General features: G+C 46.2%; 1 protein-coding gene across 4 annotated transcripts; it reads right to left on the bottom strand.

The window, feature by feature from the left end:
* Positions 1-334: 334 nt before the first annotated feature.
* LOC119442959 (serine/arginine repetitive matrix protein 1) lies at positions 335-22,483 on the bottom strand. Of its 4 annotated transcripts, none has more exons than XM_049662472.1 (7): positions 22,316-22,483; positions 21,950-22,108; positions 21,143-21,272; positions 18,212-18,467; positions 8,588-9,002; positions 1,081-1,878; positions 335-1,035 (listed from the first exon to the last, which is right to left on the bottom strand). In XM_049662472.1, exons 1-7 carry the CDS (start codon positions 22,327-22,329, stop codon positions 432-434), a joined length of 2,376 nt encoding a protein of 791 aa, XP_049518429.1. In that variant the 5' UTR covers positions 22,330-22,483; the 3' UTR covers positions 335-431. The 4 variants fall into 4 exon arrangements, with proteins under 4 accessions (XP_049518429.1, XP_049518430.1, XP_037563973.1 ...); XM_049662473.1 differs by having other exon boundaries at positions 335-990; XM_037708045.2 differs by having other exon boundaries at positions 335-1,878; positions 22,316-22,482.
* Positions 22,484-23,823: the final 1,340 nt, after the last annotated feature.

Below are 23,823 nucleotides of genomic sequence, written 5' to 3'. Positions count from 1 at the left end.
ATACCCAGGACTCAAAGTCGGCGTCGAAGAGTGTCTCGAAATAGCGGCACCTACCCTTTCCCGCATCTACAATTATCCATGTCGGCGTGAATGGGGTTCGTAGAAGAGCGGCACGTAAGTACACATTGGCACGCGTAGCACAGCTGCCCTAATGCTTTCGAATTAAAATCGGTCAGTGACAGTACTACAACCTGCAGAAAATCTGCATGCATTCCGGTGCCTGCTCGCTATTGCTCGCGATATTTTAGTCTTCTCACACCACTGGATTTGTTTTCCCGGGCTGGCTGATGTCATCGGTCGGGAATATAAGAACTGGTAACGACGCAAAAAGGTAGGCTGTGACAATGAGCCGCGTCTCGCGGCGGCGCTCTTTATTACGAGGAACACATGACAAGAACAGGTGGTGACACATGATGGCGGTGGTTTGGTGGTCAGCGATGGTGCCGGTCCCGGCTGCGTGACCGCCGACCGCGGTGCCTGCTCCCCGACCTCCTGCTACGCGGCGAGGCGCGCCGTGAGCGGCTCCTGCTCCGTGAATGCCGGGGGCTGCGACGGCGGGGCGAGCGCGAGCGGCGACGAGAGCGGCTCCTCTTGCGCGCCGGGCTGCGCGACAAGCGGCGCTTCAAGCTCCGCGAGCGACGACCACGGCGTCTTGGGCTGCGGGACCGCCGGCGCGGACTTCGGGATTTCCTTCGGGGACTGCGCGACCGGCGGCGCACAGGGCTAGGTGAACGTCGCCGGGGGCTGGGCGAACGGCGTCGCGGTGGGCTAGGGCTACGACGGCGCGGACTCGGACTACGACGACGTGGGCTCAGGCTACGACGGCGCGGACTCGGACTACGGCGGCGCGGACTCGGACTACGGCGGCGCGGACTCGGACTACGGCGGCGTGGGCTAGGGCTACGACGCCGCGGACTCGGGCTACGACGCCGCGGGCTCGGTGACCTCCTTCGTGGGCTCGGGGACCGACGGCGCGGAGGGCTCGGTGACCTTCGTCGTGGGCTCGGAGAACGACGCCGTGGAGGGCTCGGCGACCTTCGTCGTGGGCTCGGGGATCGGCGGCGAGGAGGGCTCGGTGACCTTCGTCGTGGGCTCGGGGATCGGCGGCGCGGAGGGCTCGGCGTGGGGCGACGCGGGCTAGATGAACTGCGCTGCGGACTGGGGGAACGTGGTCGTGGACTCGCCGAGCGTTGATTGCTCGGACTAAGAGAGGCACGGCGAGGGGGCGGCGGCGGTGACGCGGACTGCTGGCGAGGGCTTGCCGATCGCTGCGCCGGACTGGCCGACTGCCGGGATGGCGACTGCCTCAGTGGACTGGGCGAATGACTCTTGGGACTCGCCGATCGATGCCTCGGGCTGGGTGAATGACGTCTAGGACTCAGAGATCGGCGCTTTGGGCTGGGAGAGCGGTGCCCGGGACTTAGAGAACGACGTCTGGGACTTGGAGAACGACGCCTGGGACTTATCGATCGGCGCCTGGGACTGGGAGAACGTCGCCTAGGGCTAGGCGAGCGGCGCCTGGGGCTTGGAGAGCGGCGCCTGGGGCTGGGAGAGCGGCGCCTGGGGCTTGGAGAGCGGCGCCTGGGGCTTGGAGAGCGGCGCCTCGGACTGGGAGAGCGGCGCCTAGGACTTGGCGAACGACGTCTTCTCGGACTGGGTGACCGGCGCCTTGGGCTAGGAGGAGACCGGCGCCTCGGGCTAGGAGGAGACCGGCGCCTCGGGCTAGGAGGAGACCGGCGCCTGGCACTGGGAGAACGGCGGCGTGGGCTCCGCGACCGCCTTGGCGAGCGCTTGCGAGGACTTGGTGATCGCCGGCGCGGCGAGCTCGGCGTTCTGCGCGGGCTTCGCGGACGAGCCTGCCGGGGCGATGGTGACCGCCTAAAATAAAAGAATGTGTCAAACTGTGAAGTCTAAAGTTCTGTTAAATACTACCATAAAGTAGCTTCTGCCACATACTCTCCTGGTTGATGATACAGTTATATTAAACATTTAACTCTAAAAAAAAGTAATGCTGTTACCTATAGACATATGTCAAACAATGTCACAATTAGAAATTTCAGGGAGTGTTACACAATGTGCTGGAAATAAAACTAGTTGAAAGTTTGGCGCCCTATCCCATCTCCTTCTTGGTTTTTCTTTTTTCCTTGCGCCACAATTCATTCGCTTAGTGCCACAGAAGCAGTGCCATGCTACATGAAAAAGCAAAGTGGCTCTCACAGTTGACAATTTCTAAGCATACATGCAATTTAATAAAGTTGCTGCATTATCAGAAATCCTTTCCTCCAAAAAAGTATATATGTGTACAAATAGAAGTGTACTCGGCAGCTATTTTTTTGTTCATATATCCAGGAATGGCAGAGAAACCAAAGGGTGATTATGCTTGAACTAATATTAGGTATACTACAAACATTTAGGGGCCATTCGTATTGCACTAAGTGGATTTTTTTAATACTTAGAAAAATGAAGGCTCAGACTTCAGTGAATTTTTGTGGTCATCAACCTTTTGACACTGAAATACAGTAATACCTCGCTATAATGAAGTTGAAGAGGAACCTAAAATTACTGTACAACTGTTGTCCACTTTTAAGAGCCAACACTGTCCTGCTTTGCTTCTCTCGGATGTTCACGAAACACTGATAAGCCAAGTAATCGCCAAGGACACAGAGCAGAGACATATTTTGCAATGATTCATTTCATGTTTAATTCTTGTTATTCATTGCACTGAATGGATGATTTCAGCGATAACAGTGTCACGGCTTCGCCTGATAAAGTGACGAAGAGAAAAAAGAAAGCAAATCCAAAATGGGTTGTTACAAAATCTCACCCCAGGGCCTGAAAAACTTGAGTGAGCATATACAGCAGTTTATTGCACATGCAGTTAGCACAGCAAGCACCAAAGCATCCTTTCTCCATGTACTGCAAGCCACATTAACCACATTCATTCAAGCATGCCCGAGCTTCGTCCAAGGCACAGCATGTTGCAAGCACATTGTGCACAAGAGAGTGGGAATCGGTCTTGCTAGTTAGTGGAGGGTAAGCGCGACTGTTAACTCGGCAGCACGGCCAATTTGTCGCGTTGCTAGGTGAAGGCCAGCAAATACGAAATGTTAACTGAAGTATCAGACAAGTTAATTTTTCCTACATTTCGCGCGCTACGCAATACCGCCATTATGAACCCCGACCAACTCGCCCAAGCTTCTACCTTAATACTACAGAAGCTTCCCACATCAGCAGCTTCAGCCTAGTGTATCAGTAAAACATAATAAACATGAGTAATCGGTAATCAAATAATCAGTAAAACATCATTATGACCTAATGAAAGGATTGTTACGTCTATTACAGAAAATTTTGGCTTCATTAAAGCAAGATTTTAAATGCACGCTTTTATTATATGGGAAATTCAAGGGCAATAGCGATTACAGCTGCCAAACAATAATTTGGATTTGATTCAGACGAGAGCTGCCGAGAAGTTCAAATTTCCTGAAGTCTGATAACACCAATTTGCCAGAAAGTTTTCATTTCACATGTGGCAATAAGCTTGTAAACAGATTGATGCATGCACATTTGCTTGCATGTGACCTGCTCAGTCTTAAAGGGACAGACAACCACTCCAAACATGAATCGAGATCACCCCACTGATGGAAAGACTGCCTATCATATTGGTTAAAATGGGCCATGTTTTTCTCATTCAACGTGGATTGATATTTTTTAATTCTTCCCTAAAACTAACGAAAAATAACCTTTGGCGCCCCATGCAGCAAAAACATGAAGATGCATAAGAGGTCTATCACATGGCCTTCTATTAGTGTATGCGTTTCCTGGTCTTAAGTATAGAACGGATCTCTGAAACAGCTCCCTGTCACTAATACTTGGCTGTCAAAGTATCACAACACAAATCTAAAGCAAAAAAAAACTGGCCGCATATCTGCTTGCTTCGCTGCAAATGACGTCGAAAGATGATAGTCTTCTGCCGCTCCTCCTACCCCTTAAGCTCTTCCCCTCCCCTCTCACTCCTACCATGATGGATGCAATGGTGGTTTTGCTGAATTCAATTCAAATTTTCTGCGTTCGTCCTGCTCTTGCGCCATCTATTGGGGCCTTTTATTACTGTTGGCTTAAAGCCGGCCACAGAGCTGCGGCTTCAGTCGGCTTGTTTTTAACGCGTAGAGTCTCTTCCGGTACAGTGGCTAGAATGGGGAAGTGTGACGAGCGGCACGCAGCGCCTACGGGCACCGCATTGAAGCCGGTGGTAGGGAACCCCGAGGGGGCGCGCGCTGTCGTTGACACGTCGCCCGATGCTAGTCACGCCGGCTCTGCTGCTTGAGTGACGCCGCCCACCCTGACCTGTGGAAAGTTACGTTCGTTTCTTTTTGTGCTGCAGCAAGTCTAGATGTGTACTAATGACGCGAAAACATTGTTTCATGTCTGGATGCTATCGTACTGCTGCCCAATTTTTGCTCACCGTGAACTGTCTTAGTTTCTACGATTTGGTCAAAGCTCCTAGCAGTGGCAACTGTGAAGGGGGCGATATGACACTTCTCAGCATTGAGGATGCATACCATGAACTGGACGCACTGCTGGATAGTGGGAAGGTTGAAGAAGCTTCTCACATGATAAAGAAGTCCACAATGCTTTATTTACTCAGTATATAGCGCAGAAGCACACGGACGGTGAAAGCAACAGACGGAACACAGCGCTGAGTGTTTATTGGACGAGAGCAGATATATATATACATATATCGCCACACAAAAGGAATGTACAAGGAAGACACAAACAAATCAACCTAGCAAGTTCAACTGACACAGGCGCCTAACGCGACAAACACTCAGTTCTTAGCGCTGTGTCCCGTCTGTTTCTTTTGCCGTCCGCCGTCCGTGTGCTTCTGCGCTACTGTGTAAATAATGTCATACCAACTGGCCCACCAGTCTGTGTCGTTTTGAATCCGCAATGCTACCCGACCATGATTACCCTGACAAGATGAGCGACTCGCAGCTAGTCTTCTGCATGACAGGGTCATGACCCTGTAGTCTGTGTGCAAGAAATGTTTTTACGAGCTCCTTTTTGCCACCGGCAAAGCCATCGAACAGGTGGCGATGTTCACCAAGAGAATTCTGCGTCAATGGGGGCCTCATTCACCCTTCGGAGAAACTCTTCTCATTTGTATAGACGCCCTTGAAACCACTGTTTTCGATGTGGTTCAGTTACAACGAGCTGCACAGTGACAGCTTGGAAGAGCTTGTCTATTGTCTGCACAAAAACGACGTCATATTGGGCTGTACACCGCATGGCCCCAGCCTTACCAACTAAGTTACAAAATTATTTTTGGTCATCCATTTTCCCGTTCACACGAAGGCATTCAACAAAGAGCGAATCTTCCCGTGAAAAGAAGAAGCACCTGAAGCTCAGTCGCGTCCTTTAGTAGAGAATAACATAAGGCTGACAACGTTCTGTTTGAACTGTTTGTGAACAATTTAAAACATTTCTTTTTCTCGTCAGAAAAAAAGCACCAGCTCAGGTGCGTCTCGTAGCAAAAAATAATCGATGACGGAGAATGGTTTGTTTTAAACGGATTGTGAGCCACTCTTCAAAATATTGTTTGCGTAAACAGTGCATGCGTCAAAACATTAAATGTTTGCTTCCGAGTTACCACTGGGAATTTTCTTGCTTTGCGTTCGATAAGGTGTCAGCCGGAGTAAATCGTCTAAAGCAAGCTACATTCTACCATCGACGCGTGCTCAATCAGATTGTTACCTTGGCGCCTTTCAATTACGAAAGGGCTAGCATAGCCACTCTATCGCCATTTGCCACCATGCACGAGCGAGAATATATATTACGAAGCTTTCTTTTTTTGTTATTGCATATTCGGCTGCGCCAGCAGATGATCGCATTCCACGCAGCGCCCTTGCACTGCGGCTGCTAGCCGCTGTCGCGGCCGACGTGTAAGCATGTGTCAGTGCCACCTGGCGGTTTCCTCCCAAAGGGGCACGTGCGAGCCAGCGCGTTCAACACACTTCCCCATTCGCTGTACTTCTGACACCATTTCTAGCGCGTTTATTTTTTTCATTTGCAGCATTTCATTTTTCATTTTTCTGTATCTCTCTCTATCTGTGTCTCTTTCTTTCTCTCTTTCTTTAAATGTCTCTCTCTTTCGCTCTCATTTTCTCTTTCTCTCACCCATAGCAAGTTGTGTTACAATCGTAGGTACAACGCAATCATATGGTTCCCATAAATGCATGTTCTACAAGCGTGGATGCATAGCCTAGTGGTTATGACGCTCGCCTTTGGACCATGGGTACCCGGATTCTAATCCCGCCTCGCCAAGAAAGTTTATTGAAATTATTTATTACTCTCGCTCTGTCTGTCTGTCTTTCTCTCTGCACCTCCTCTCCTCATGCTTGGTTTTGGCCTGGCAGTTGAATCGAGTGACAGACAGACAAAGTTTTTCGCATTTAGGTAGCCCAAGAAAGACTATCGTCTTTAATACAAGCATCTGCAGGGAATGAATAGACCAAAAAGTGAAGGATGATGACTTGATAGATCCAAAGTAGGTGGCTGTCGCCTCGAAGGTGCCACCATGTTTTCCAAGCAAAACATTTGCCTTTGCAGGTGTTAGCTTCTCACGCTAAATTTAAAAAATAGCAGAGGCATGCAATGTGCAAAGCTGCCGTAGCGTTGTGCGCATGCACAGTCTGACCATGTTATCTTTACATTTAGCGTGGTGTCACGTATGTTATACTAAATCTCTCTACTGAAGGTAGAGTTGGTGCTGTTTGAGGCTGCTAGATGACTCTGAGAAAAATTTGCAACAGCAGTAACTAAATGACTCGAGACCTTGCCGCTGCTTAGCACATGAAGGAAACAAACACTGGACACACAAGATCCACACAACAAACATGCAGATGCAGCTTTGACAACTTAGCGGCTTGATTTGGCTGTGCTTGTTCAGTGGTATGGCTACGGTCTGTGAATAACTGGATTGACAAGGTGACAGCAGTAGCATCCTGCTACTTTTAATTTCAAGGTGGTGGCACAAAGTTGTTAAAATTAGCTGTTGCTGACTGCACTTTGTTATTTCCATTAGAGTACCATAACATGTCTCATGAGGCTTGACTGTACGCACCCAACATCATTAATCCGACCGCACCTCTTATATCAAGCTTGAATATATTGAATTACTATATTGTCAATAGTGGTCTTATGAAAATTGTACCATTGTATACTGATTTTTCTGAGAAACCTGACATGACACAAAGTGCCAGTGCTTCTTTTCCACACCACTCCTGCCTCATTGACACTGCCCCGCTCGATCTCGACTTCTTGTATGCAGAGACTCGCATCAATGCTACGATTTAGTCACTCTATGTAGATGTTCAGGCCTACTGCTGAGACAAATGAAAGCAATTGATCTATACTGTAACACAATTTATATCTACTAAGCTTGCCTGGTCATCATACTTGGGTTGTGCCATGACACTAGAGTTCCTTCGTACCTATGACACTACTAACACCGTGCGGCACAGTGAAAACCGCGGGTTATGACGCTGCATAATGGAAGGATCACGGTAGGATTAGCAGTGCACATTGGACAAGTACTCCTCTCAGTTGCATTGCCAGTTCCTTGTTACCAACTGCTTCTAAAAGCTAAGCCTTTCTTTGTGAGCCTTCCATGGTTTCATGACCATGGGTTAATGCAGCATGGCTATTCTCTTGCCGAATAGGCTAACCAATCACAGCGGAGTATGCACGCCACGTGAGCCGCTGTGTTCCTTGCACCACCACCAGATGGTGCTCGCCTCTGCGCATTCGCGGCGGCATCACATTAGCCTCACTACAATGCCTGAATAAAGCCATGTCACTTTGTGCGGACATTCAATAAACACACAATTGTGTTTCAGCTCGTTATGACTCACACAAAGCTTCGCTGTATATAGATTCCAACTCGTTGGATCTGGTGCATTATTTTTCTCCCCTTTCTGCAGCTCCCTACTAAGGCAATGGCCAACCTACTGCCATCATACTGGCCTTCTGTCTTAATGTCCAGTGGAGCGAGCAACTCTGGTTAGCCATTCTACATTTTTCTTTATTTCATTTTCTGCCTGCCCTCTCTATTGCTTTGCTGTGAAGTACTATAGCAGAAGCTTAAGACAGTACACACACACTGCTTGTAAGTACAGAAGCAGCATGCAGAGAATAGTGCCACATGCATTCTGGCTCTATTGCTGCACTCAATTCCAGATTGTATTCTTACTGCAAATCTTGTAGCCAACCATTTGACGAAGCTACAGGGAAAAACAGGCCACCTCTCTACCAAAACTGTGTTTCCTGCTGTGCACAGTAGGCTGCACAGCTGAACACTAACAGCAACTTGGCATGTTTATTTACAGTATTAAAATGTGCTGCATAGCCCCAAAAGCCCATGGCGAAATTAAGTTTCCAATAGCATGCCGAATCTCCTGTGCGTTGGCGCAAGCACCCCCAACTGCAGAACAACCCTTAATGCTCCTAGCAAAGCCACAGGAGGGGCATTTTTTTTTTAGATTTCAACCATTATTTTGTCCCACTTTAACGTATGTTAAGCACAGCTCACCTTTGGAAGGAGGGTGACCGATAGCCTGCCGGGGGTGTGCGCCGTTTCCGGTCTGAAGGGCTTGGTGAGCGTGCCCGCACAGGGCTCAGTGGGTAGTCGGCCATGGCCAGCTTGACCAACCGGCTTTGGATGCCTGTGATGGGTGGGCGCGGTAAACCATTGGCCGGTGGAGGGCCATCGCCAGCACCCTGTTGTGGCGGTGGAGGTGACAGAGGCCGTACAGGACTGTTGTCCGACGCACTGCCAGAGTCTCCAGAGCTCGCAGACTCTGATGACTGGCCTCCTCCACCCCCAGATCCCGCCTGGTTGTGGCTGCTGCTGTTGCTGCCAGTCTTGGCAGCCATGCGCTTGAGCTTGCGCTTCTCCCGCTTGAGACGCTTCTTCTTCTTGCGCTCCTTCTTCAATTTCTTCTTCTCTGCAAGTGTACAGGGTGGAGCGTGAGGCGAAGCTTCCTGCCTTATGAATGTAAATAACACTCTTCAAGTTTTGCCAAAACACTGGCATATTCCTTGTTAGTAACTTTATCAGCGTTTGGAGGCAGAAGGCAAAAACCCAACTGCACATAAAATGTGGGTAGTCTGCAGCAAAACCACCATCTTCTTATGAGGCACGCCGTAGTGGGGGACCCGCCTGGGGTTTTTCATCGAAATGCGGCGACTATGGCCGGGATTCGATCCCACAAGGTTTGGGTCATTTAAATACATAAAATGTTTATGTAAATTATCAGGTTAAATTTTTAGTTCTTTTTAAGTGAAAGGCAATCCAAGAGTCAGCTTAAGTTTTGGGCTTCTAGGTAGAGCATCTCGAGAAATGCTAGCTCTGACGAAGGACACAGACAGACCTCTGCACATGCCGTCTATCTGTCAAAGCTACTGCTGTTCAGTTGTTAAAACCATCTTCGGCAACTGAATGTCCCCCCCCCCAATATGCACTGTCACAGCTACTCAATTTCAAGAGTGCATATCTTTGCCAAACTCCATCTACAATGAAAATGCTGTTTCAGAAACATAATCTGCCAGCATAGCAAGAACATGTCTCCCTTTATTGTTCATTCACCAACAAGAGACAGGACAGCATTCCCGATTACCAGAACAAAAATGCAAACCCACATTTACTGTACCAATGCTCCAGCAATAGGAGGTGCCTCCAGTGTTCAATAAGGTCACAGTTTCAAGATTCTGACAGTTCCAGCAGCACATCTGTACTCAACGCTGTGTTCACATGATTATGCACACGAACAAAAGGAAAATTCACAAGCTATGTTAAATACATGCAGCTGTCTAAGCATGAGGCATGAGGGTCAATACAAACAGGAAACTGAACCTAAAACTGGAAAAAATGTGTGTTTGAGCCAGCACTTCACACAATTTTAACAGCGGAGCTGTTTAAGGCCGACGTTAATCCCTGATGAGTGATGTCATTCGCAGGTGGTGAGAGAGCGCGCGCCAAGGCACAGGTGGGCAGAGCTAGGGAGAGGGAAGCAAGCGCGCAGCTGCGGTCTTCGTGGGGGGTGCGCACAAAAAGCTTGTGCTGGTGGCGCGCAGCCTCTCTTTCATGCTGAAAGGTCTGAGATGGCAAAGACTCGCGAATGGGCACATCGTCATTGAGCCGATCCCGAGCGTGAAATGCTGAAGTCAAGCGATGGCGAAGAGAAGACCGCAAAGTTCGTGCAAAGGAGGCCAAAGCCGAGAAACGTGAAGAGCCAAGCGAGAGTGATGAAAAAGTTGTGACTGGCGAAGAAGACTGGTTAAACAGTGGAGATGGTGGCATCAAATAGGCAAAACTAAAGAAAGGCAAAGTTATGCAACATCAAACCAAGTTTAGCAATTTGATGCCACCAGCTCCGCTGTTTAACCAGTCTTCGCGACGTTAAGTCAGTGAAGCTGTCCAACAGCAAATAATTTTTGGTTCAAGTTGATCAATTCAGATTGATTAATTCAGGTCGATTAGTTCAGGTCCCAGCTAAGAATTTAATATAGAGTCTATGACAGATCAGTTATTGAGCTAACATCTTTGTCATGCCACTGTTTGTCAGATCATCATCGTTACAATTGCCAGAACAGCTCTTGATGTTTTGGATGGCATTTTAAGTGGCCGTGTGCCTTTTCTTTCTTTTGCCTAAATTAATAGTCGAAGTTGATGACACAGTGACCACAGTGTTAAGTTTGAATTCCCCCAGCAAGCAAAACACAATCGACCGCATGATCCTCTATGATCAGCCAGTCCAAGATGTGCTCAAAGTGCAGCTTGGCAAGCAACATAATGGCAATCAGAGGTACTGATCATATGGTATCTCAAAGCATTGATGCCTGTGGGTTGTTGTTCCAATGAAAAAGCACGGAATCCTGTCTCCTTTCCTTCTCTCCCATTCCAATGAACACCTACCCCTCTTATAATGTGTTAAATGTGCGTTCAGTTTTTGCCAGAATGAGTCGTGGTTCTGCTCCTGCTCATTACACACTGACAGGTACATGCATCAGTGGGTTGTGGTACCATGTGATCCAACTCCAAGTGCTGGCACGACATCAACAAATGCAAAACCGTGCCGTAACTTGGCACACATTTTCACTGGCCGATTTCGAGGATCATAATTTTTTGTGCACTGGAGGAACGGAAACTTCATACAGTGAACAGTGGGTGGCGCAACTGCTTTCTATTAAAAGAGAGCAAGAAAAAAAAAAATTAAAGTAAAAAAGTTAGGTCTATTTCATTTCAGAGCTAAACTAGGTAACAGAAGCTGAGGCTGGTGAGTGTTACGGGAAGTGCAACTCGCAAAAGGCTGCACAAAGAGCGTGTGTTTGGCGATGGCCTCTGTCTGCCTGACTAGCACTGTCACAGCCTTTCGTGCTAATTTTGAAGGCCCTAGAAGACTACAGTTGAGTGCTACCGCTGACAGTTTTGCAGCCAATAAATTTTCATTAGAACACAAAATAAACAAGATAGGCTATCTTGCGATCATTAGCTCAAACAAAAAGCTACCATGTGAAAAAGTCTGCACAACAAAGACAGTACTTTGCTCTTTGAAGCTATTTTAATGCTGAAGTACAAATGATACCACAAACATTTATTATACTCTTAAAAACAGCAAACAAAACTATTGTTGACTCAGCCTTTTTAATTTTCAAAATAACAAATAGCCTCTTTGAATTGGCCTGAGTCAGAGCTCGTTTCTTTAAGTCTTACTGAGGTTTTGGACATTTGTGTTTTTTTTTTATCACTATAGCCATGTCACAATTAACTTTTCATAACTTTGTTAAGCTTTTGGGGGGTTCGGAGTGAGCACATGCAATGATGTACTTTCCTTCTGACCTCTCCGTCGACTGATAAATAGGTGTTTTTCCAAGAATAAACTTTACTTAGAAGTAGCACTCTTCCTGGCTTGCTTTCTATGTCCTCCTTTTGGCGCTTTAAATGTAAAAATCCTTACAAAGTCAACCAAATTTCAGTTCTTGTAGACTTAATGGCTGGCATATATGGGCTTTCATGTGGCTATATAATGTCACAAGCAGGGGGAAAAAAGGGGGGGGGGGGGGAGCCTCGAAATTAGCAGAAGAAAGGAGCAATATTCTTATGTGAGGGGCTTCTTGTTGCATGCTGCTAAATAATAATTGCTTCACTTGTTCGTGGCAAGATTGTCTGCAGTTTTCTTACCATGATCAAAAAGTTTTGCCGTGTCACTTTAATAAATGCTAAGTGTGCACAAAGTATTGAAGATATTAATTACAGCAGCCACTACAAAAGTTGTGTGACACCTTATATTTGGCATGTCGAGGTCAAGTGGGAAAAGCTACACTCCATCTCGGTAGTTCCCCACAGCACTGTGGAAGCTATGTGGTGCTGTGTTGTTGCACAGTCCCTATATTGCTCATAATAAATGCTTATTGCTACTATTCATTGCAACCATACACACATTGACACATGTAGTCATGTGGAAATAAGCTTTTGTAAGGTACTGAAACAATATTTTGGTTTAGTATTTACATTTAAAAATTATTTTATTTTGCATTCGAAACCAAACAAAATAGCTTTATGCTTTTTTCATTGTCAAAGAAAACAGCGGGGACATATCTACCACTTATCACATATAATGTCATGAACTGAGAAACAGTTCAACTCGTGACTCGGACAATGCACATGGTGATGCGCTTGTCATCCACAGTGTCTTCTGCGTGATATCACTTAATATAAGTGTTGATATGAAATCTGCAATGCAAGTAGTTTAAATGCATTAGCACAACTCTAGAAGAAGCTGGGCAACCACATGCTCAGTCAACAAGAGGGCTCATTATACTATTGGGCTACTGAATACGACCGAGGCAATAAAGTACCTCCGGAAAAGTTCTGGTTTGGCAGCAGAGACAAAGAGAACAAGAAAGAGCTCAACGACTTCTGACATTGAAGTTCTGTGGCACATAATTCGCAGTTTCTACTAGAAGAATTAACACTAAGTACTGGACACATGGTGCAACACTACTGCTGGCATGACCAGACAGCTGGGTGCAGATGAGACCACCTAAAATAGCATTCATTCTCCCTATTGGCCAGCAACATCTGTAACCTGCACAGCCATGCAGGGAGCTACTGAGATGACGTACCGCTAATGTCACCTAAATTGGAGGTGGGCAAGGGGACACCAGTGTGTTAAGCTATATGTATATGACTTGCCACAAGTAAGCTCACCCAGACTGCAAACTCGAAGGCTGGAATCGAAAATGAATTGTTTCAACATACTGAGAAGACATCAGCTCACTAATAATTTTATTCCAGTGCACTCTGGTACACATGTTCCTCTGCTACATGACTCACTGGATGGTTTCGAATTTGCATCCTGACACACAGTGCCACCTAGGGTGATGCAACCAGAGTAGACCATAATGAAAGGAGTCCAGGCTGAGTTGTGCCAGACTGTTTACCAGCATGCTACTTGAGAAGACTGGTGCTGAAGCTAGTTTATTCTTGTCTTTCTCCTTTTTTTTTTTTTTTAATCAGACAGAAAGCTGCGTGTTTCAGGTAAATGAAATTAAATTCAAACAATTATTTCCCCAAGAAGCTTCCTTTGTGCAATGCAGGATAGAACTAAGTGGAACACCAATATATATTTTGTAACATGGAGGTGATATCTCAAATCTGGTGCTTGTCTAATCTGCTTATTGGACATGATTTCATAGCAAACTAAATTTAGTCTTGCAATTGCAACATGCACTCTAAAGTATTTAATCTGAAACTTAATTAGCATAGCCCAATTAGGCTAATTAAATATCAGCTGTGGTTTCATGAATGCTACAGTAAACGAGAAAGAACCATGCAGCATTGCAACAGGAATCACGCATTTCCTTCAAGGTATACTTTTCTAAACAAATAATTTAATGATGAAATTTCAAGCATGAACCAACTATCCTTCAAGGTATACTTTTCTAAACAAATAATTTAATGATGAAATTTCAAGCATGAACCAACTAGCCCAGCATAGCATTCCACTGAACTTAATGATGGCACACTCATTTGCCTAAGGTTGCCCATTAGCTTTCCCACAAACAATCTTGCTCTGTATGTGCAATCTCAAACCCCTTAAAGCACATCATTTTGTTTTTAAATAATAAGTGAATGACTCTTTGCTATGACCCAGGAATATTTAAATGGTGTGGAAATGATAAACTCCCACTGTCAAAAATCTTGATAGAAATAATTTTTCCGTTTGGATGATTTTCATGGGTACAAGTAAGGAAGAGTGAAACTGTCATGCACCTAGAAGTCGATGTGAGAAACTTTGCAGCTGTCCTGGTTAAGAATGAGAAAAGAAGCTTACAAGAACTAATTTCGTCTTGCTACACTGGGAACAACCTTTCTCAGCAGAAGGAATGTTGCAAGTGGGAACACTCCAAAGATGTCCCATCCCATCCACGTAAAGCAGGATCGTGGCGAATCAAAAAAGCTCAAAGAGTACATGTGAAACTGGTAATCTTTTGCATTAGAACAATGTGACTTATGATAAATGTACAGTAATCAGAACCTACTTTAACCTATGGATAAACTAGAAACTGTGTTGAAAATGGAATCAAAAAGACCGATTACAGTACCGTCGTGGTGCGTATTCATGCCCTTTCTCATTTTCTGTTTTAGATGCCCGAATGTTCAGAGCAAAGATTTTTTTAGTGACTACATGTTGATTCAACAGTGTACTCAAGACTTTGCTGTGGCATTAGCAGAGTCATTGAGAAAATCACTACTGAAAACTGCCCAAGTAAACGGAGGGCTGTGTGTCATCTAGATCCTGCACTACACTACCACTCTCTGAGGTCATGCATTGACAGGCGTTACTGCACTTTGCAAGTTGAAGGTTGACACAGTGGGCACCCTTTTTTCACAAGCGCACAAATGGGGCCCACAGTTGAAACAGCATCGGTTAGTCTTGTATAGAAAAATACAATAAAATTCACCAAACTACTTTCTTCTATTTAAATTGCTTTTTATTACCAAATGTTAGTGCAGGACACCAATATTACAATTTAACTCGACTTCCTTTCTACCCTTACTGTCGGTCAACAAAATTTGCAATATAGCAGAGTTTTGTTTTTGCATTTTCATGTTCTGCTTTCCCATCAAAAGACACTCTGGTTTTTCGAATCGGGTATGCAAAACGGCATTACATAGGTGGTACAAAGCGAAGCTTTAGTGTCCACTTCGCTACCGCTGATAGCATCGCCTGTAGTGGGATGACTGTTATTGCAACCAAAAACAAACTACAGTGGAATCTCGTTGATACGATCTTCACGGGGACCGGAAAATGTGTCCCCACCCAAAAATAATATTATACGAAATGCATTGCTCCTATAAGAAACTGATCAGCAAATGAACAAAAAACAAGTTGTCCCGAAAAATGTATTATGCAGAATCGTATCAACGTGATTCCACCGTATTCAGCAGTTTTGATTGCGCTATGTCCTGCGTAATTATTTTTTGCACACTTTACTGATAAGCATGTGAAATACAAAAAGTGCTGCTTGATTCCACACCGTGACACCAGCAGAGTCCCAATCGGATTTTGAAGGAACTCCACAAACTGCCTGGTCGTCGCGTAAAGCTGCAAACGTCTCATGGAACATGCAGTTCACTATCAGCAGAACTAAACCCCGACAGTTGCCACTTCCACGAGGTTGCCAAGACAGACATTAGGCATACTTAGTTCACTTAAATGACTTTTGGGACTGCTGGTGTCATAGTGAGCAGACTTGCAATCATGCACAACTTTGCTTATTTTGTGCACTACGAGTAAAAGTGCGTAAAAATATAATTGCACAGGATACAGGGTGATAAAATCAACTGAATGAGTTATTTTAAAACTGAAAGTGGCACCCTACATTCAAAAGTTATAAACTTTTTTATCTGCTATAATTATCAGAATAAGTTACACAAAATATAATCCTGGCAGCAGACGAGGACTGATGAATGATCATAGGTCTTATAACCGTATATTGCACTAGTCTTTTTATTCAACAGCTTGGATATGTTTTTTTTTTTGTTTTTTTTTCCAAAATAAGACAGTTGAGAGATGCAGCGCTCATTTCATCCCTTTTCTTCTTTGTATTGTGGCCTGTGTGCTGCTGCCCTTTTCAAAAATGATTGACAAGGTTAACCATCCCAAATGGCCTATCAGTTAGCAAATGCACGAGTGACCAAGGAGTAAATCAGCCAATCAGCATGGTATGACGCATGTAGTGCTTTGAAGGTCTGTCAGGGCCACTGGTCATTGTATTATAACACGAAATTGAACACCTTTTTAACTGCAGCATAAATAATAATTGGTTGTGACCTTATTGTGCACAGAATAAAAATTTTGTGTGAATCATTGTTTTGCAGAGCATTGCTCTTGTGTCATATTGCTGATACTCATATGAGGTTTAGTTTCAAGTCTTTGTCGCAATTCGATTTCGCGGTATTCTGATGCTTGTGGAAGCTGAACACGTCATTTTGTGCAGATTTTGCAAGTCTGCCCCTTACAGTCCAGCACAGGTATGACAGCAAGATGTGCAGCTGTGCAGGAACTTCGTGATCAACGTATCTCACTTTTGTCACGCATAACAGTTTCACACAGCACGCGACGTCAGGCAATGTTATCTCCGCCCAAGAGGTCTGATCTTTAAAGCAGTGCCATGACGCACAGCATCATGAATGACTAGCTGCTACGGAGGATGATGGGAAGGAACTGGACGGAAGGAAACTGGCACACTCACACCTTAATATTGAATTGCTGCAATGTGACAACACACATACCAAGCGTCTCAAAGCACTAGCTTGTACAAGGGAAGCAAGTACTGGTAAGGTTCTTATTCTCTTGCACTATCCATCTGCGGACTAATGGGTAAAACATTGGGCTGCTGTGCAGGGGAACCCTGGTCCAGATCCCACTAACAGATATTGTGCAATCGAGGCTACCTGGATGGGTACTAGACACGAGGAAACCAGAGGACCAATCGTACAATTTATTCGTATTAACAGCTTAGCACCTACGAAAAGCTGTCAAGATGCCTTTTCATGTGAGCAGTTACAAACCAGCGTGGTCCCACTACAGGATTCGAATACTCTTCAGGACACATTACTCCAGTACAGGCTGCAGGATGACATGTGCAGTCTTTTCACGTGCCAAAAATGATACATATGGCCAGCTATTACCATGGCTTGCAGAGGTTGAAGCAACAGCCATAAATATGATATTGTGCCACATCATGCAACTTTGGAGACCGGTTGCTTGTGCCACGAAGGTGCTGCTTTGCTTTCAATTCTCAAGCTCAAATGGATGCTTAGGCTAACAGCATGGGCATTCCTATGACTACTTAAAATAACAGTGCAATTTTAGGATTTGAAAAGAGTACTTAAAAATTTGGGGTCTCATTTCTGAAGCAATCTATTAGTGCAATCTGCAGACATGCCACGCACTTGCCAACTGTTCATACAAATTATCAACATACAATTGTGTTTGCAAGCAATTTCCCAAGATGAGAGTGCTTTATAGGGCTGAATCAGCAGGACTGCAATGTACACAAGTACCAAATCACAGTTGTTGATGCTCATGCTGCACTTCCAGTCTTCAGCACGCCACATTACATACAATGGAATAGAAAGAATCCATGTTTGCAAGATGTCTTCAGCTTTACAACAAATTTAGAAGTCCCTAATTGCAAATTTGCAAAATAACTTACAAACTGTCGACAGCACTACGAGAGCTGCCCTCTCGCAATAGTCTATGCTGCTTTCACTGCCCTACAATTGAGAAACATCTTTTTTATTACACATTATGTCAACAATCACAAGTGGCCATCCCTATCTTATGCAGCCAGACGACCATTAATTCTCACTGCTGTTTCAAAAGTTTATTTATGTGCCCCTTGAGTGCATTTAATGTAACAATGTACCAGTACTTTCACAAAATCTTGTTCAGGTACCTTCACTGTCACAGAGCCCTTTTATCATCATCCACAGTGCTCCATAAAATGATGTTATAAGACAGACTGCACTGTGAGCACAATGAATGTCCACAGTCACAATGTGGGCTCCTCTGCCTGTTGCTTGTAAAAGCAGCAATCACAAACTGCTGATGCGGACCTCTCAACAGAGGGGGCTGCTCACCCTTCTTGAGACGCTTGGCATACTCGTACTCGGGGTCATCCCCACGGCTGTCTGCCGGAGGTGGCCCCTTCTGCGGACCATCCTCAGCCCCCATCTCGTCCTCAGAGTCGTCCTCGGACTTGTGCTCATCTCGTGCTACTGTCTCGGGAGCGCAGCCTTCGCGATGCAGCTTTGCCATCAGTGCGTCGAGGTCCTCAGAGTCCTTGGGCGGCCTGTAGTTCTCCACGTGGTCCACACGAATGGTGCGCTTGCACAGCTAGAAACCAGGAGGGAGGATGCCAGGCACAAGTCAGGGCATCCCCCTTCCTTGCTCAAATCCCCACCCCTACTCTAGATCAAACGACACTTCCGCCATCCTTGCAAGCTCAGTGTGGTGAAAACAGGCAGAAATTAAAATCTGAAGTAAGATTTAGCACTGGAGGCTCTCTGAAGATCACTGGATCAGCATGCAGAAAGTTAACTTAAATGTCCGTTATTTTAAAAATTTGAGCAACCAATGTTGTCTTTGTCTTTCTGGGGTTTTACGTGCCAAAACCAGTTCTGATTATGAGGCACGCCGTAGTGGAGGGCTCCGGATTAATTTTGACCACCTGGGGTTCTTTAACGTTAATCCGGAGCCCTCCACTACGGTGTGCCTCATAATCAGAACTGGTTTTGGCATGTAAAACCCCAGAAAGACAAAGACAACATTGGTTGCTCAAATTTTTAAAATAACAGACATGTTCTACTCCTTTCCTCAAGAGGGATGAGTTGGAGGGCTAAAGAACATCAAATGCCATTGGTGCTTCAATGAAGATTTCAGCCAACAAAGTTTGATGTATTGGTTCAACAAAAGGTAATTCTAAGGGGGAACCCATGTGACGTGTGAAACAACGTTGGCCAGTGCAGTCTCGCTGCACCATCTGACTGAATGAGAGCTGAGGGCATTCCAAAATTTGTAACGAGAGCCCATGAGTCCTTTAAGAACAATTCACAGCAGAGCTTGAAGATCTCTCGATTTACAGCCTTCAAAAGCAAACGAAGCAATGCACGTATCCATGTTTTCCGCAAGATCAACAGTATCACACTATGTGACACATTGGCATCGAGTGCAAGGCTGCCTTTGAACTATATTTGTAGGTCCTGGCTTGTAAAACTTGACCCAAAATGTAAGCCTACAAAATTCGAAATCCCGTGTCTCTAGAATCAATCAATGCTGAACGAATACCGGAGCGTTTTAGGTACCACCAAGCACATGAAATATTGACATCATGCCCAAGACCTTTTACAGCCTCCCGATGCCAATGTGTCTTGTGTGGGGAAGCCCAGTGACCGATGGCCCTTCCCCTTCTTCCAACATGCCCCACTGGGATGACGCAGCAGGCGACACCATCTTCAAAGTGACACGCTAGCTGCGGAGGAGGAGAGCTCGCACCGTCGTGCTGGCGCCGACTGCTTCAGCCATGCGGTGGCAGCACAGCGCCTAGTCGTCCTCCCGCCATGGGAGAGGTGAGGGTGGCCGGGGCCCCGCCCTCAAGTGCGCGGGGGGGGAGAGGAGCCATGGCAGAGCCAACAGCACTGCTCCAGATGAGCTCGCATCCACTGCTGCCGAACGAGGTGTCCTGGCTCCACAGCCCTCGCTGGGGACGGGACGGGCCCACCCCAAAAACGGGCATGCCCCCACACACACCGGGGCGGAGCCTCCGCAGCCCACGGTGCAGCCAGCGGCTGCTGCTCCGGACGCATCCCGTACGGCCTCCCGGCTCTGGTGGCAGCGGAGCAAGCGCAGCCACCCGCCCGTCCGACGCGGAGAGAGGGGGCGCCCTCTTTAAAGAGCACCGCGGAGGACGGCGAGCGGCGGCAGGCCGGCTCAATGAACCCCTGTGCATGTCGCTCTTTTGCGACTCTGGAAAGGGGCAGTGCCAAAAGTGGCGACATCAAAGACCAGTCCCCTGCTACCCGCCAGCAACGCCACTTCCCCAGATGCACCCAACACAGGTCCTGCAGGCAACCACTTGCTGCAGAGCACCACCACAACAAAACACCCAAATGGCTAGAAGCGCTCTGGACGCAGCTCACCTGTTCAGTACACACAGCATTTGCAGGACAAACAAGGAGAGGTCGCTTGTGCAGGACAGATCAAGAAGAGGCAAGCCAAACCAAAGGGAGAGGAAGTAAAGGTCATACCTTCACAGCCTGTCACAAGTTCGTTGATTTCTTTCAGCTGGTGTACAAGACCAACCTTTACTGTTAAGGCAGCAGGTGTTAACAGTGTTAGCGAGTGCTGTGGTACCTGCCCTGTGTTGTTAAAATCTGCACAATAAAAATTCTACCAGTTTTCTTGCTTGAATGTGAAGTGAAAAAACAAACTGGAAACTTAAAAATGTCCTAGTTAAGGAACTGAACAAGAAAGACCATTTGACATAGAAGTACTTGAAACTGCCACTACTACTTCTTGAACTATCTTTTCTTCCCTCTGTAGGGCTGATTACATCAGCAGGTGTGCCAAGCTCTTTCGTACCTATGCATTTGAACAAGTAGGCTCTTCTAAACAACCATTCCATGCATGGCGCCTTAATGGGGACAATGGTCACATAGTGGAGTGTTTGAACAGAAACAAATGAAGGAACGATCTTGTGAGAACATCTACCCTTGCAGTGATGCAGCAGTAGCAGAAGCTTGAACAGCACTAGTAGGAAAACAGAGGTGGGCACAGAAGGAAGCAGTGAGAACAGATGGCTGTAGTACACAGCACTTGAAGATGCACGTCAGCGGCATAGGCCACCCTAAAGAGAACTGTACTGGGTGCATCAAAAATTACCCATTACGTTTATGGCACATTATGCCCTTTTTAGACAATCTTAACTTTCACAAATGCTGAAGCTACAGGCAACAAGATTAGCAACAGTAACGGTGCATGCTACAAGAAGTGAACAAAGATTGAGCACTCACCGAAATGCCGTTAAGGTTGTCCACTGATAGGACAGTGCTACGCTGGTCTTCGTAACAGAGAAAGCAGTAGCCTTTTGACTTTCCAGTCTTTTTGTCACGGATCAAATTGATGTTCACAACCTCTCCGTACCTGAATGAAATAGTGAAAGGTTCAGAAAGCGTACGAAAACATCAACATCAATAGCACCATATTTACCAAGGCTGCTTACATGGCTGGGTAACAGCCCTAAATTTTTTTAAATTGAGGTTTAACATCACGAAGCTACACCGTGGGTTATGAGGGGCGCCGTGGAGGGGGACTCCGAATTTATTTAGGCTACTTGAAGTTCTTTAACGTGCACGAGAGTTTCTTAATCTCGCTTCCAGTGAAATTTGACCGCCGAGGCCGTTATTCGAACCCGAGCCTTCCCAAGCTCAACATCATTGCCACCCACTGAGCCACCGAGGCGGGTACCAGCCTTTAGAATGTAATACTCTTGCAGTATAGAACATAATTGCATTTACCAAACGCGCCATAAAGGAGCACAGTTGTCTGCTTCCAGCAAACTAAATGCATCCGCATGTCACTTTATAAACACCGCCCGAATTAAATTATGCAGCATGTTAAAATATTAGACGGTAGCTTCTGCCAAAAAAAAAAAAAAAAAACATGTAGTACGTTTGCCGTTACCCCTTGCATCGTGCGACCCTGTTGCCTCATTACTGCGTGTGCGTAATGAAGCAGCATGTGCAAATAAAATGCCATACAAGACAGCCATGCCTATAAATGAACGAGGCCGTACTCGCGCAAATCCACAACGAACTTACTGTGAAAATACGCAGATCACGTCGCCTTCCGTTAGCTGATAGTCCAAGCCACCGATGAAAATCCAAGCACTGTCTTTGTACTTCTTGTGCCAGGATGTCTTTTCGGTAACTCCGAGTTTTAATTCGGTTTCATTGAGCTTGGTAATATTCTTGACATTGCTGCGGGCGAAGAAACAGCGGATTCAATTAAGATCATAAAATCCAGCGTTAAATCATTACAACCGAAGCTCTAATATTCACTACAATCTTCGACATGTAGCTCGCGTCCGCCGAGCGATCGATTAATATGCTCCGTCTTCCCCGATACAACTCCGCGCCCCGAGACCCGCTGTAGCGATGTGCATTCTTCAGACATATGGTACGTACGTCAAGGGATTCATGTAAAGAGTTTGCCAACAGCTGCGTTATTTTCGCCGTCAGCACGACGAACCGCCAGTCGTTCTTAGGCCTAATAAACTGCGGAACGTAGTCGACGCAGTTCCACCATAGCTTCCAGTTGATCCAGCCGTTCTTCACAACCTTTCCGCATCTCAGAGCGTGGATGTATCAATGCGCAGTAGGGTGCGGTGCAAGTATACCACCTTATTCAGATCGGTTGCAGTGATTTAACGGGAATGATGTGCACTCACTACACTATATAATTATATATTGTATTACTAAGTTCTTACTTGAGGCTTTATTGAACGTGGCTTAATTTGACAGGAACTATTTCGTTGAGAAAGGGAACGACAGACGGCAGCTGCTGCGCGCGCTAGCTGCGCTGTGCCGCGTTGCCACCGGCGGTCGGTGAATGCGCCATGCAAGCCCTGCGGGTCTTCGCCATGCGCGCCCCCAGAGAGGTAATGCGCATCCGTGCAAAGGAGAGGCTTGGGGGAAAGGTTCATCACGGAGCATTAAAAAAAAAAAAAAAATTGCTGGAGTAGAAATGAACTCCCGAGAGCATCCCGAAAGTGAAGCAAGACCACCATTTTATCGGGGCTCACGTCATCAATACACAGCCGAAGGTACTTTCATCGGGAACAACCAGCTTAATAACTAGCCTAGCGGTTGCGTGATATCTCCTCATTTACCCATATGTAAATTGTAAAGTTGTTATATCCAAATTGAAAAATTACCGTTTCCAACATACCTGAAACCTCACTGGCTTTGCTACTGTAGCGACTGTAGCACCCCGTATTTTTACGGACCGACTTCTCAAGCGTTTACCGCTATGTTTTGTTATCGCTCAAATTTCACTGTGACATGGATTTTATGGTCCCGATCGTTCAATATAGCACTTGGCAGTTACTTAAATTGCTTAGTTTTCCAAGAAAAAAAAAAAAGGTGATAATTTACTTCGACTGCGCCCTTCGTAGCGCATGGGGCTCCTGCGTTGCCCAGGGGGCGCTGCAAAAATTGTGCTAAAAAGCGCCCTAAATCCGAAACTGGGAGCAGACGACCAAGCTCGGTCGTCTGCTTCGGAAAGCACGTTTACAATATGGACCCGCCACTTTCGGTTGTGTTGTACCACGGCTTGCAGCGAATATCGGGCGCCGAAGATTTTTTCAGGGGTGGCACGCTGCGTAAAGGCAAGAAATTATGCAACACCGAATACGTGTACGCCGTTCAAGAAATAAGCGGCGAAGTTTTAGCGCGGTGTCAATCGCAAGTGAAGCGAGTCACGTACGAAGTTGAACTTCAGGTAAGGTTTGCACGCTGCTAGATTCAGGCGCACAAACGCGAGGAAATGCTTGCTATAAATGAATTCACAGCAGCGATAAGCAGACATCATGTGTACGGAACTGCTCACGCGCACGACGGTACGCGCCGCGACGGCAGCGGCCTCCTGCAATATTTGTTGACTGCATGACGCTAAACAAGTAGTCATGCCTGCG

This window comes from Dermacentor silvarum, chromosome 2, assembly GCF_013339745.2.
Source record: "Dermacentor silvarum isolate Dsil-2018 chromosome 2, BIME_Dsil_1.4, whole genome shotgun sequence".
In the NCBI taxonomy this organism is placed as follows: domain Eukaryota; kingdom Metazoa; phylum Arthropoda; class Arachnida; order Ixodida; family Ixodidae; genus Dermacentor; species Dermacentor silvarum.
This window is presented reverse-complemented; position numbering and strand designations above follow the sequence as displayed.

Excerpts from the sequence above, each read along its gene's own strand:
- LOC119442959 (XM_037708045.2), bottom strand. Across the intron at positions 18,468-21,142 it reads ACAACCTTAACGGCATTTCG|CTGTGCAAGCGCACCATTCG; the intron begins GTGAGTGCTCAA and ends CCTGGTTTCTAG. Across the intron at positions 1,879-8,587 it reads CGGTCACCCTCCTTCCAAAG|GCGGTCACCATCGCCCCGGC; the intron begins GTGAGCTGTGCT and ends CTTTTATTTTAG.